This window comes from Phalacrocorax carbo, chromosome 23 (genome assembly GCF_963921805.1).
Source record: "Phalacrocorax carbo chromosome 23, bPhaCar2.1, whole genome shotgun sequence".
Taxonomy (NCBI): Eukaryota; Metazoa; Chordata; class Aves; order Suliformes; family Phalacrocoracidae; genus Phalacrocorax; species Phalacrocorax carbo.
Genome location: NC_087535.1, coordinates 4,255,716 through 4,270,144, shown reverse-complemented (window position 1 = coordinate 4,270,144; position 14,429 = coordinate 4,255,716). Strand labels below are relative to the sequence as shown.

At 51.2% G+C, this 14,429-nt stretch overlaps 1 protein-coding gene across 1 annotated transcript; it reads left to right on the top strand.

The window, feature by feature from the left end:
* Positions 1-9,014: 9,014 nt before the first annotated feature.
* On the top strand, positions 9,015-12,901 carry LOC104042869 (pepsin B). Its single transcript, XM_009502392.2, has 9 exons — positions 9,015-9,212; positions 9,540-9,693; positions 10,110-10,227; positions 10,885-11,003; positions 11,343-11,542; positions 11,672-11,794; positions 12,020-12,164; positions 12,419-12,517; positions 12,679-12,901. Exons 1-9 carry the CDS (start codon positions 9,157-9,159, stop codon positions 12,829-12,831), a joined length of 1,167 nt encoding a protein of 388 aa, XP_009500687.2. The 5' UTR covers positions 9,015-9,156; the 3' UTR covers positions 12,832-12,901.
* The last annotated feature ends 1,528 nt before the right edge of the window (positions 12,902-14,429 follow it).

The window sequence follows — 14,429 nt, the reverse complement described above, 5'->3', positions numbered from 1 at the left end:
GCCAGCAGAAAAGTTGCCAAACCTTGCTGTGTTCTGCTTGTCCCTAATGTTTTCTGATGTCAAAGTCGGTGAGCTTCTGGTGTGAAAGAGGAGAGCGCCCTATCGTCCAGCTGCAACCTGCTCCTGAGGTCCAGAACCTTGATTTCCACATTTTAAGTTCAGCGTTTTTGGTTTGGTGCTGTAATGTCACACTGAAATGTGACCCTTTGGGGAGCAAGGACATGGGCCATGCGATTCAGAAAAAGTGGTAAAAGTGTGAGTAACGCCGCGCTTGTGTCGGCAGAACACGGGTCTCTGGGCTTGCTGTTGCACTATAAATTCAAAGCGCACCGCGTGCTTAAAATTGCTGTTTTTTTTCCATTTTATTTGGAATTCCTTGTGCTTGTCTTCCATTTTTTTCTCCACCCCAACCCTTGTGTGTTCTCTAACTGAAAGGAAGCCCAAGTAATATATTTTTATATGTATACCAAATGACTTTATTTGAAGAGAAAAAAGACATGTATCCCCCTAAACCTAGCTTTCATTTAGGGAAGTGAGAGAAGAAATTGTTTATATATATAAACATATATATATATGTTTATATATATATATAAATATATAAAAGTTAACTGTGTTAAGCTTCAAATAAACTATTTAAATAAGAGTTTCTAAGCTGTAAGTGTCACCCTCTGGGACAGCACTAGCAACTCCCACGTGGCAGTGTAGGGCAGTGCTCTGGGAGCCTCCGTATGAACCTGCCTTTCCACTGCCTGACCTGAGAAATACAAAATACTTATTCCCCTCTTCCCCTCAGAAAGGGAAAAAGGGCGAAGTGTTCAATGTTTACATGGAGGGAGAGGCGAGGGCCCTTTCCCACCCGCACGGGAGGTGTGCACCTTGGTTAAATGCAAGGGGAGATGCTGCTGGGTGGCAGCTTGTGTCTTGGGAGAAAGCAGGCGAGGGTGGGGCTGCAGCTTGGGTGCTCCCTGTGGCCTCCGGCCTGGCTGCATGTCTCCGATGGGTGGCATGAGGCTGGTGTGAGGGTCTGTAGGTGCTGTGAGCTCCAGGGGTCGGGGAAAGCACGCCGGTGCTGGTGGTTCCTCAGAAAGGCTGGGCTACCAGCGACGCCTGGCTGCAGTCCCGCTTAGGTGGCTTTAAATTAGCTTTGCTTTGGGAGAGCTGGCTTTGCCCTTTTGAACTGCTGACTTTCGTGTCCTCCAGACAAACTGGGTTGTCCGACTTGTGCCTCCGTTTCCTCTTCAGTGAATCTGCTGCTCCCCTACCTCCCGAGGACACTGAAAGCAGTAGTGACAAGGAGACTGCCGTGCAATCGTTGTGTGCGCACGTGGCTACGTTATCGCTGCTCCCTGACGGCATCCCTTAACCCATTTGTGGTGGAGGATGCTGCATCTATTCTGAGAAGAAGAGTTTCCTGGACCTTAAAGATGAGAAAATATAGAGCTGCTGCTGGCTGCATCTGCTGCTTTAGTGCACAGCGATCTGGCGGGTGCCTTGCTGCACCGTCCTCTGCTTTGTGTCCTGTTGTGCCCTCCCTGGTGGCCGTGGGTCGGGGAGCAGCACTGCTGGCTCAGCAGGCTCCGCTCGGGTGGTATGGCGAGCTCCCCAGAAAGCTTCGGGAATGAAAAGCTGGTCACAGCTCGTTGTTTGCAGTGGCTTTGTTTAATGTTTAAGCAATTAAATGGGAAACGCCGTGCAGGCAGCCAGGAAACCCGCTGTCATTTATGACTATCGGGTTCACGTCCCAGTGATTTTCTCACTTTTTTTGCTTTCCTGGAAAACTTCACAAGAGCAATGTCTGCATTAGGAAGCCAGGACCTTTTGAGAACTTCTTAATATTCAATTTTGCAAGTGGTGTGAAAGTGCAAGGAAGGACCGGAGTCGTGTTTGAACACAGGCCGTAGTTCTTGGGGCACCGGGAGCAGAAGTGTCACGATTTGGGATCCTCCCCGTGTTACAGCCCGAGCGGTGCTCGCCAGTGTCGCGGCTTCCTCTAGTGGCCACGCTTGAAATGGTTTTGGAGGAGAAACCAGTGTTGGGTTGAAAGGGGAGGAGGACATCTGAGCTGGCATTTTCTCATTCCTGTGGTTGTTCGATTCGGGTGGTGGGCAGGAGGGATCCCTTCTGATAACCCTCTGGAGCCTTTCCTTGTTACCCATCTCTTTTGGTTGAAAATTATGCAATATGTTGTATCTTCGTGACACCTTGTAAAGGTGGATCTTAGAGATTTTTCTTTGAGCCTTACATGCAGCTTTGCTGGACTTCCCTGATGGATGCATACGAATATACATGTGCATGCTTACTTGGATGGGAAGCTAAACTAGGGATTCCCAGTGGCTCCTCCTATCCCTTCAACCATGGAATATCCCCCACAGCGAAGATCACCTCCGTGGAGCAGAATGCCTCGCCCTCTGTGGCCGCAACCATAAATCTGGTTTTGAGTTGAGAGGGATTCATCCAGGGCTCTGTGCATCCGACTGATGCCACGCAGCTGGCCAGGAGGAAACGAATGAGCACGTTTACAGCTGAAACCTGCTCTGGGGTAAGTCCCTGCAGCTGAGTTGAGGCTGTGAGACCTCTTACTCTCCCCAGCTTGCTTCTGCAAGGCGGGTGGTTTCCCTCGATGTTTGGTCTGTGAATTGGTAACTTGGAAAAAGGAGCTGTGTTCAGTCAGCGGTTCTGTTTGCTGAGACTTTCTTTGGTTCTGAAGAAGAGGCAGCAAAACGAAGCTATCCTGGGTAACGGCGGAGGCCTGGCTGTTGGATTACGTACTTCGCTGCGGAGCAGGACTGGGTGGCCCCCGCTGGGGACTGTGTTGCTCTTTGCTGGTTTCCTTCCTCTGCTTGTGAGATTGAAGTTCAAGGGATGACTTGGTAAGCAGCTGTGTGCTATGCAGAGAGAATTTGACTGTCTTAACCTTTTTAAGTGGTTCTTGTTTGAGTTTTGAGTTAATCAATCGGATTTCTTTCCCTGATATTTCTTCCTTGGTGAATGCATAAATAGATCTTTTACCCTTCCCTTTCCTAGGAACCTGTTGGTAGGAATATAACTTCTCCCGGCATTCAGTTATCTTTTATCATGGGAGGGTTTTTTTCATTTGTTTTTCCTTTTGATCCATTTTATGTGCCTGCTTTTCCCTCTAGGGAGGGAGGTTTGAGTATCTGTGAGATGTACCTGCCTTACAGGGCGAGGATGGCAAAGGAGAGGCTGGATTGCGAGGATTAAAGGAATCAATATTTCTACAAAGAAACCTGAATATGTTAATTGCTACTGAAGTATTGTTGTTTTTATTACCTAAGCCATGCTGTTCACTGAGAGAAAAACCAAACCAGGGCTTGGTGTTACAGCTGTCTGTTCTCTCAGCTGTTTTCTCCTGAAGTCTCTCCTCTGTCCCTCCATGTGATGCTGCTCAGCCCTCTCGGGTGGTATCTTGACTGTGAAGTATCGTTAACGAATGCTCGTTAATGAACGCATTGCCTAAATTCAGCTTCTGGGAGGGCTGCCGTCAGCCTTGCTGGGAAGCTTGTCTTTCCCCCAAACTTGGCTCGTCTTGAAATGCCGCCTACTGGTAGCAGAACAGGTTTAATTCCTGTTACTGAACAGGACCAAAGGTGAATACGTTAGTGGAGATCCTGAGAGCTTTGAAGTTGGCAATTACAGGCCAGAGTATGGAAAAGGCTAATTGTAAAGAAGGGATCTAATTTGTTTTTCTTCCATACGTGAATGTGATTTTTACAGTTGAAAGGCCCAGATGCATCTGTGTTATCTCAAGCTCTTCTCCCATGCGACTCTCCTTGTTGTTACTTGTACTGGTGTCTTTGATACTGAACATTTCTGATGTGGCAGAAAAACAAAGGTGCTTCGGGGCTCTGGCCACCGGGGATTCAGTTGCTCTGACCAGAGGGGTTGATCTTGCTGTGTAATTGCTTCTTCAGGTTATTTCTATGGATATCCATTCAGTCCCTCTTCAGATCTCATCCGGGTGTAACCTTACAGGTGAAGAACAGCAGTGCTATGTGACCCGAGGAGTGCTCATGTCTTACGTTAATGTGCACTACGAATGTATACAGAATAAATGGAATATGATGATTATCCGGTGGTCCTGTCTTTTGTGAGCAGTGCAAAGAGACAACTGACACCTTTCAAAGTGAACTTTAATTTTTGTTTACAATGGAAAGCCAGGCCAACAATCACCAGTTGTCCTCACGCAATTCAAGCTGGATTTCTTGCAACCTTTATTCTTCCAGGTCTCCCTCCCCTGAAGGAATAATGTCTATGTCCTTATGTGTTCTACCTGGAGCAATGGTTGCTGTCTTCCACCTGGCTAGTCTCACTGCAATCGGCTTAAAAAATAAATGAAGAGAAACATGTATGTAGAGACAGACCCCTTTCCCTCTCTGTTGGCTGGTGACCCATGGGGTGTCTTTGCTGCAGGACAATTCCACGTGCTGCTTGTTTGAGCTGGAAGCTGAACTCACACAAATGGTTGGATGAGGCTCTGAAGCCACCGACTCTTTCACGGAGTCCCTCTTTGGGGCAGAGCCATCGCTGACAGTTGGTCATGAGGGCGTAGACCAGACTTCCACTGAGGAAGTTCCATCGAGAGGAAATAATGAAGTTGCTTTGGAAATTGATTTGTTATGAATATAGGCTGAACATAGTGAGAATACTTGTAGTCTCTGGAGTACCTACCCTTTAAGACAGGCTGTTTCCACCATAGGTAATTTAAGCTAATAGTTTGGAGTGGTGGAATTTGGGGGCTGGTGGGAATGAGGTGCTTTTGTCAATGTTGAACAAGATGTGGCTTCACTCTTCCTGGCTGTGCTGATCTGCTCTAGGCACAGGGCCTTTCCATGGGCTCTCTGCCATCGCTCTGTGCAAATAGTTGATTTGCTTGTTTTTCCAAACTCTACAGCAAATGAGAGCTAATCGTGCAGTAACATGCACAGTTTAATTCCTTGGCTTATAGAATTCTGCCTGAAAACTCTTTCCTAGCAAGAAATTACTTAAGAACAGCTAATAGGGCCATCTGTGCCTTCCTAAGCGAGCACGCCTTCATGTGCCGTGCCTCCACAACCCAAACCTACATGTTTCTTTCCTTCAGGGTCATTCCCTGACTTTCTAAAGCGTTGGAGGTAAGAGCTGGAAGGGAACCAAAGGAGGTAATACAACTGATGATAAACCCATATTTTTATTTCCATCCCATCCCAGGACAGAAACACAAGGAAACACTTTTCATTTCTCTTTCTAGGAAGACTTTGATAACCCTACCAAAAAGAAGTCAAAAGTAGCTTGAAAATAGCGTGGCGTTTGCCATGGGTATTTGACTTGGAGTTTTCAGGATAGTTCCCAGCACCGTGGGAAAAATCTCTTGTGATTTTGCATTTCTAAATTTCAGGTACGTGAGTGGACACCGATGCAGGGAGGTGGGGACTGTTTTGGGGTGTATAAGGAGGTGATGTAGAGCTCCCACATCAGCCGGGGGTCTGGGGCTGAGCAGGGTGACTGGAGGCGTCTTTGGAAACTGCCCGCAAGAGAAGACCATCATGAAGTAGCTGATCATTGCCATGGTTTGGGAATTTAAATGTTAGACCTAGAGAATAGCTGTTAATTTCAGGAACCGTTCTCATGGTTGCGTAGGAAAGGAGGAGTATTTGTTTTAATGTGGATGGAAGCTGTTCATCTGTGTGCTATAATCTCTGTTTTGGAAATAAAGCACTAAAACCAGCCTGTGCAGTGCTGAGTTAAGGATGCGTGTGCTTGTGCGCAGTTCATAAACACAGCTGCTTCAGACATACCCATGCCATTGCAGCTCCCACCAACAGCTTTTCTTGGTTGGAGAACCCAAGCGGAGGGCAATTCTGCTCCAGGCAAAGTGTATATAGTTATTTTAAATTAATCACATAGAGCAAGACTGTTTAAATTATTGAGGGGGAGAGCTCTACCTTGGATGGGCTTCAGCACCTTCAGGAAGGGTTTTAGCTGACACGGTGCTTACAACAGCGACAGGCTTTAATGACCAGGGGAGCTCTCGGCAGTCCCATGCTCATGTTTATCAAGTTCTGTGCTGCCGATTGTTGAGGTAAAAAGCAAAAGCTTGTGTCTGGGGCAGAGGCGGAGGAACCAGGGTGGTAAATTGTCCTGGAGTTGGGACCAGTCACTTCTCTTCGTTTTTGCCATGGGTAGAGCAGAGCCTAGAGCAGACTAGGAAGTTCAGGATGATGGCAATGTTTTTGAAAAGGCTTTTCTGTCCCCTCTGGGAGTGGTGTCTGCAGGTGGGAGGGGTCTTTGGGTCATGGGGGAGGCTGGACCCCACTTCAGAGCCCATTTCTAATCCTGCAAAATGCTCTGTCGAGAGCTACCGGCTTTTGGGAGATGGTGCCCACCTCTGCAGTGGCTGTTGGATTTAATAGGATTTGTTGATTCATGTTGAAAGAGCTTAAGCCCTCTGGATGGCCAGGACAGCTGCTGCTCATGGATCATCTCGTTTGCCCACTGCACTGTCCCGGGAGAGGGGGCAGAGTTGGCCGCGGGATGCAAAGGGGATCCGTACTCATCTGGGAGAGACGGGGCTCCCTGGGCTGGAGCTGTTTGCGTGTGGGCTGGGCCATTGCACCAACACAGAACAGAAACTGGAGGGAAAGGAGGAGAAATGCCCCGAGCTTGGCCCCGAGGAGGAGTCCTGCCTTGGAGCAGCGTGGGTGTGTGCCATTGGCCGAGTCCTGCTCCGCGCAGGGACACGGGATCTCTGGTGTTGGAAACTGTAAATCCTCGATTCCTGGTAGACTAAATGCCTCGGCAAACAAGTGCTGTCTAACTTTGGGTCAAGAAGTGCCAAAAGTAGAATGTGTTTGTGTGTGCTGTAGAGGGCACCTTATTCCTTTGTGTTTTGGCAAGGCTGAGTCCCTGTGGGGACCTGCAGATAACACTTGGTATATTGACGTTTTGATAACCGCTCTTTGCTTTCAGCCAGAATTTTCTTTTTATCCAATCTTAATAAGTTGATCTTTCTGACAATCCTGCTAGCAAACAAGATAATTGCTTTATTATAGTCTCAATATCCAGCAAAGGACACACACTAGCCGGTGGTCCCAATGGAATAAAATCTGTGCGGAGCGTTGACGTGGGATGAGCGCAGCGATAGCGGTGCCGGGCTATCGGTGGATGACGGAGAGCGCGATTTCCCCGCTGTGAAGAGCCAGGCTGCTCGGAGCAGGGATGCAAGCCGTGCCAGAGGACGTCTAGAAGATATTTAGGTTATAACTGAAAACATTTTGGTCCATTTGCTAGAAAATGTTTAAGTTATAACCAAAAACATTTTGGTCTGTTTCCTAGAAAACATTAAGGTTATAAGTGAAAACATTTTGGTCTGTTTGGGTGTTTGTTGGCAGTTTGGGAGGTCCGTCTTTGTGGTTCTCTTTTTTTCACAGGAAAAAAATAAAGCAAACAAGAAATTTCCTGACTCTCTGGGCTGGTGCAAGGACCCGGTGGGTGAAGGTGTGTCTTGGCGAACCCCAACGGCCAACACACCCACGGGTTGGTTAAACACCTCCATGCAGGGAGGTGTGGTGCCTGGCCTTTAACACAGGATGGAAAGGGAATCAGTTGTTCCACAAAAGTAAAAAAAAAAAAAAAGGAAAAAAAAAGTGATTTCTGTCCAAAACAGTATGAGAGCAGAACCAGGATGGAGGTGTATGATATAATCCGGGAGTGCAGCACAGACCGGGATGCACCTGGCTGGAGAGCAGCTCTGTGGGAAGGGACCTGGGGGCCCTGGTGGGGGGAAGCTCAACGTGAGCGAACAGTGGCTGCTGCGGCCAAGAAGGCCAACAGGCTGCTGGGCTGCATCAAAAAGGGCATCGCCAGCAGAGATGAAGAAGTCATCATCCTGCTCTACTCAGCGCTGGTCAGGCCACACCTGGAGCGCTGTGTACAGTTCTGGTCCCCGCTGTACAGAAAGGATGTGGCCAGGCTGGAAGGGGCCCAGAGAAGGGCCACCAGGATGATCCAAGGGCTGGGAAGTTGCCGTACGAGGACAGGCTGGGAGAGCTGGGTTTGTTCAGCCTTGAGAAAAGGAGGCTCAGAGGGGATCTCATCCCCACGTACCAGGACTTAAGGGGCAGCTACAAAGAAGATGGAGACTCCCTTTTTACACGGAGTCCCATGGAGAGGACAAGGGGGATGGGCACAAGTTGCTCTTGGGGAGATTCCCATTGGACACAAGAGGGAAGTGTTTCACAGCGAGGACAGTCACCACTGGAATAATCTCCCCAGGGAAGGGGTTGACTCGGCCCCGTTGGACACCTTCAAGAGTTGTCTGGACAGGGTGCTGGGCCGTCTTGTCTAGACTGCTCATCCTAGAAAGGTTGGACTAGATGGTCCCTGAGGTCCCTTCCAACCTGGCATTCTGTGATTCTGTGACATATGGAAACCAGCTGTATGTGGAGGAGAGGATGGCAAAGGACTGGGAGGCTGATGAAGACACGGAGAAGGACAGAGCAGAAGAATTGGAGAAGGATGGACGAGAAGGCAGAACAGTGTTGGAAACCACCTATGAGAACACAGAAGAAGAAACCTCATGGGTTCAATGAGCCCCTGAGACAGGGGGAGCAGAGCAGCCGGCTCTGTGCCCTGGAAAAGCTTCCATGTCAGCAGTCATCCCTCCTCCAGGCCAGAAGGTCCCCACGGGCGGGCAGCTGGGCTGGCTGGTGGAAGAACAGCAGACAAAAGTCTGACGTGTTTCCATTCTGCACCAAGAGCCCTGAGCACCTTTGTTTTGGGAAAAGGTTTGAACAGGTTTTGTCGAACACAGATAACGCCCCACCACGGTGGCATTTGGGTCACTCCTCTCTTTGCTGTGATAAGGGCTGGCCTCTTATCCAGTGGTAACCCTTTGATCTTGCTATCAAAGACGTGTGTTGCTCTATTCTTACCTGAGCACCTCGCTAAGGACACAAACTCCTCAAAATCCTCGTGGCCCAAAATACAAAGAAGCCCTTGAAGCTGGGGGTGGACATGGTGGTAATGGAAAATAGAGGTCAGCAGATAATTGGTGGGGGGTGTCACTGCTTCCCAGTATAAAACTGGGGAGTCCGGGCAGCTCAGCCTGCATGCTCTGGTCTCTGAGGTGTGTGCAGCCCAGTGGACAACTCCGGCACCATGAAGTGGCTCGTCCTGGCGCTGGTGTTTCTGCAGCTCTCAGAGGGGCTGGTGAGGTGGGTGTCCTGCAGCAGCTGCTGCAGCAGGAGGAGGGCAGACAACAGAGACGGGCTGCAGCTGTAACCTGCACGGGCTGCACTGCGTCCCCAGGGGTGCTGCCCAAGTCTAGCCAGGTGTGACTCCAGCCTCCTGGACCATCGTGGGCTGAGTCCAGGCTGCATCCCTCGCTGGGAGGGCAGCCCCTGGGGACGTACAAGGCAGCTGAGCGAAGGGCTCCCATCGTGGTGGGGTTCAAAGGAGCTCAGAGAACGGATCATTTGAAAATACCCAAAACTCCTGATTTCTTGCTGTATTTTGGATTGTTTTTTTTTTTCTCTGTGCAGAATCAAACTGAAGAAATACAAGTCTATACGGGAGAATATGCAGGAGGCCGGAGTGCTAGAGGACTACCTGAAGAAAATGAAACATGATCCAGCTAAGAAATACCACTTCAGTGATGACTATGTTGTGTATGAGCCGATAAGCAACCACCTGGATGTGAGTACCCCAGGTTCCCCTCTTGCTGCCTGCCCATACACCACGCTCCCCTTTCCCTCTGCCTTCCCGGCTGCTGGAGCAATCTGTTGACCCCTGAGCCTCCAGGAGTGAGATATTGCTTTTCCCACTCTTTTTTAAGCTTCTGTTTTAGACTTTAGGAAAGCTTTCCCCCAGCAATGAAAAGCAATGCTTTTCTATATGTAACAAAAGGCATGACAAAATAAATATTGAATATTATATCTTTTGGGAGAAAAAGCAGGTTCAGTTCGTTCCTGCCTACTTTATTTGCAAGCGTGAGCCTGGCATTTCCCATCACCCCACAAAGTGCTGGAATGCCAGAGCAGGGCTGGGAGGCAAAAGCCTGGTCTGTCCCTGACTCCGTGGCCAATTGGAGATACCCCATCTCTCATCTGCAGTCCTTCTACTTCGGGGAGATCAGCCTCGGGACCCCCCCGCAAAACTTCTTGGTGCTCTTCGACACCGGTTCCTCCAACCTGTGGGTGCCCTCCACTTACTGCCAGACGCCGGCGTGCTGTGAGTACCGCAGCCGTGTTGCGCAGGGCTCCCCCAGCAGCACAGCGGAGGCCGAACGCACGGGGGAAGATGCATTGCCAGACCAAAACTGATCCTGCGCTGGGATCAGCTCTGGGATGCTGCTCTGGGACAGCGGCTCCCTGGCACCAGCTGGTGCCTTCCTTGGGAAATACAGAGCTCTCTGCCCTTGTGTGCCTGGCTAATGAAGGTGGCCAAACAACTACGGCTGTTGTGGGTGTCCCCAGAGTGCAGAAATCTCAGTGGTGGTGCCTGACCTTTCATGGCTGGGTGGAGGGAAGAGCAAAGCTGCAGAGCTGATGTTCTGGTCCCCAGCAGAGCTCATCTGATGTAACTCGCCACCGGTGGGAGAGTGATGGGGATTTAACTGCTGATGGCTTTGCTCACGCTGGGTAGCTGATGTGGTTGTGATCACAACAGCTGTTCCCTTGAGAGGGATACAGGCAGATCTGGGATGCAAACCCTGCCTTAGAGATAACCGTGAGGCAGGGGAACAGCCCGTTCCTCTCTTCGCAACTTGCTCTCTCCCAGGGAAGCCCCTTTCCTAAGACATTATCCTGGCAGAGTGACTGGTGGTGAAATCCTCCGGGGCCAGGCAAGCGTGCGCCCAGCAGCTTTGCCCTCTTCTCTCTCATGCAGTCAATCACGCAAAGTTCAATCCCAGCGCGTCCTCCACCTTCATCAACAATGGCCAGACTTACACCTTTTCCTACGGCAGCGGGGCGCTCAGCGTGGTGCTGGGCTACGACACGCTGAGGGTAAGTGCACCCTGCACCTTCTTGTCTTCCTGGGCGCCGTGCCCCAGCACCAGCTGGGTGCTCTGATGGAAGGAGCCTGGGGGGCAGCTTAAGGGAAGATTTTATGACTCATGTAAACAAGACTTGGGCAAACCAGGGCCTGGGATGGGCAGGACTGCCCAGCTGGGTTTTTACTCTTAACACAATTCCTGCTAATTTTCCCACCTGCCTGGAGATGTTTTCACCAGCTGTGACCTTGTAGTGTGCTCTCTGGACTTTCAGAGCATCGCTCATCCCATCCAACGGCTGCTCAGGTTTGCTTAAGCATGCAGGCTGACCTGGCGTCCCCTTCCCCTTCAGATCCAGAACATCACGGTCACAAAACAGGAGTTTGGGCTCAGCAGCAACGAACCAAGCCAGCCTTTCTACTATGCCAGTTTTGATGGGATCCTGGGGATGGGCTACCCCTCGCTGGCCGTGGAGGGGGCACCCACTGCACTGGAGGGCATGCTGCAGCAGAACCAGCTCACCCAGCCCATCTTCAGCTTCTACTTCTCTCGGTAAAAATCTATGCGCTGGTGTCCCTCTGCCCATCCCCATGCAGGTTCCTTGTGAATATGTCCCTTGCTAGCCCATGTATATTGCACCAATTTACCAATCTCTGCTGCTGTAACTCTCTGTTTTTGCAGTCAACCCACCGAAACCTATGGGGGAGAACTCATTCTCGGAGGAATTGACACTTGGCTCTTCCGTGGAGACATTGTGTGGGCACCGGTGACCCAGGAGCTTTACTGGCAGGTCGCGATTAATGAGTGAGTTGTGTTTGCAGCTGATGGGTGTGATCCACCCTGGCAACTCCTTTGAGGACATTTCAGCTGTCTGTCTTCCAGATGAAGCTGCAGCTGCAGCAGGCGTGGGCTCGAGGCAGGGGTTAGGCACTGCATTTCAGAGCACCCCAGACTTATAGATCCAGCCAAGACTGGTTTAGTTGCCAGCGGGTGCTTAAAGTGACATCCTTCTCCCCATTCTCCTCCCAGGTTTGCTATCGGGCAGTCAGCGACGGGCTGGTGCAGCCAGGGCTGTCAGGCCATCGTGGACACAGGGACGTTCCTGCTGACGGTGCCCCAGCAGTACATGGACAGCTTCCTTCAGTCCCTGGGTGCCCAGCTGACCAGCTATGGTGTAAGTGCAGGGCGTGCTTTGGAGGTGCGCACGGAGCAGCGGGGAGGGTTGCGAGTGAGCCAGAAGCCACGGGCTTGACCAGGTCCTGCAAAACTCACATGGCATCTAGAGAACGTGGTGCTGCAGGCACATCAGGGAGGTGATGTGGCACTGCCAGGGGACAAAGTGTGTGCTACCTCCGCATAGTGGGGTATCTCTCCTCTCAAGGTCGGTGCTGTTCCAGCCATAACCTCCTCTTCACCCTCTCTCCGCAGTATGCAGTTGACTGCAATAAGGTCCAGAACATGCCTGCCATCACCTTTGTCATCAGCGGAGCTGAGTTCCCACTCTACCCCTCTGCCTACGTCTTTGAAGTATGTATTAGCTGAGCAGCTTCATCCTGCTGAGTCCTTGAGGGCCAGGAAAGGACCTGGTGCTTCTTGACCAGTAGCGATGCTTTCCCTCCCTGCAGCCCAGCTGGCAGGGTCCCGGAGCTTGTCTGAGGCTCTGACTCCCTGTTATTCCCCCCTTACAGAAAAATGGCTACTGCACTCTTGGGATTGAGGCCACCTATGTGCCTTCCCAGAATGGGCAACCGCTCTGGATCTTGGGTGACGTCTTCCTCAAGGAGTATTACACCGTCTTTGACATGGCCAACAACCGTGTTGGCTTCGCCCCGTCGGCATAAAGCAGTGAAATCCAGCCCCTCCCCTGGCCCAACGCACCTTAGCCAGCACTGCCGGAGCGCTACGGGGTTCCCATGGAATTTTATGTTCCCTTTCATGCCTGCCTGGCTCCCTGTCCCTCCGAGATTTCTGTGCAAGCGTGTTCTCTCAGTCTCCTGTTACAAATAAACCCCAACATCCCAAATCATCTCTGACCTTCTGAGTTTGTTGAGTGATGACTGAGCACAGACTGATGGGTTGTGTAACTCAGCCGATAAGCGCCGTGATAAACTCCTAGGCAGATTTCCGCAGAGTCAGCACTGGGAAAGCAGTGGGGAAGCTGTCCCTGGGCTGCTTCAAATCTAAAGCTGATGTATTTATGTTTCTTGCAAAGGGGCCTGACATGCTGTCGACTCCTAACGGCTGTGGGACTAAGTCCCAGCCTTCACCTATAGTGAATTATTGAGCTTTGGGGTGGCTCTGATGAAGGCAGCAGGCTCCAAGCTGCAGCTCAGCTCACAGCCCGATGGATGCAGGGATGGCAGTGACCAGTCCTTCCCCTTGCTGGTGCCCGGGGTAGCTCCTGCAGACGGTGCAGCCCAGCTTCCGAGCCCTTGAGAATGAAGATTTCCCACAGCCCAGCCTCGTCCCCTCTGCAAGGCTTGAGCGACTCGGCGGGGGGCTGCAGGCTTTGTGTTGGAAAGCAGGCAGCTGCCGTCCGCCAGATCCCAGCTGCTGCCTTTGGCCCTGCCTGCACCCCGCTTGTGTCCTCCCTGTCCTCAGTGAGGGACAAGCCCAGAACAAGGATCCTGAACCTGATTCCTGCAAGAGCTTTGCTTTGCAGGTGAGGAGTACCACAGTACCACGCACCAGGCTGCGGTGCAGGCGATCGGGACAGCAAACAGTCACCGGGGCTGGTCTTAAACACCAACCACAGCCCTTGGGACAGGAGTTCCCCAAGGGATTCCCCCAAAAGGCAGTTCTGCTCTGTGCCTCAGGTGCTGGTGCATGCCTAGAAAGGCAGTGCAAGGCCCTAATGGGACAGTACGCCTTCATCCTCCTCCAGCTGCCACTTGCTGCCGGGCTGTGCTAAGTCGCTTCGGCAGGATGCTCACCAGCACCTACTCAGGCAAATACCGAGTTAGCCAGTGGCGGTGGACATTGCTTTGCCTGCAGTTCGTACTGACCTTGGGGTGACTGTCGGGACACGCTGACCTGTCTCTTGCTGCGGCTGGTACTTGCAGGGCTGAACTGATAGCTCCATCCAGCCAAGGATAAAGCTGTGGGGCTGGCTGGTCCCCACCTCCATCCCTCTTGCTGAGCATCAGGAAACCTTGCAGAGGTGCATGTGGGAAGCCACTAATCTTCCTTGCAGCTGGATAAGGTTTAACAAAGTCCTGTGATTAAGGCAGAGTGGGAATATGAGGCTAGATTAGGTTAGCCATACATCTGACTGACCCTTAAGTCCTGAAGCGGGGCTATTCAGTCAGGTAAAACAACAGCTGGAGTATCAGGAATTGTGGTCTGTGGCCGAAGGGGACGGGGAGCACCTTGGCCAGGAGAGGCTCGGGTAACACCGCTCTTTCCTGGGATCCAAACTCGTTTCTTAGAAGCTCTTTAT

Excerpts from the sequence above, each read along its gene's own strand:
- LOC104042869 (XM_009502392.2), top strand. The coding sequence starts at position 9,157 with ATGAAGTGGCTCGTCCTGGCGCTGGTGTTTCTGCAGCTCTCAGAGGGG. Across the intron at positions 11,795-12,019 it reads TGGCAGGTCGCGATTAATGA|GTTTGCTATCGGGCAGTCAG; the intron begins GTGAGTTGTGTT and ends TTCTCCTCCCAG. Across the intron at positions 12,518-12,678 it reads CCTCTGCCTACGTCTTTGAA|AAAAATGGCTACTGCACTCT; the intron begins GTATGTATTAGC and ends CCCCCCTTACAG.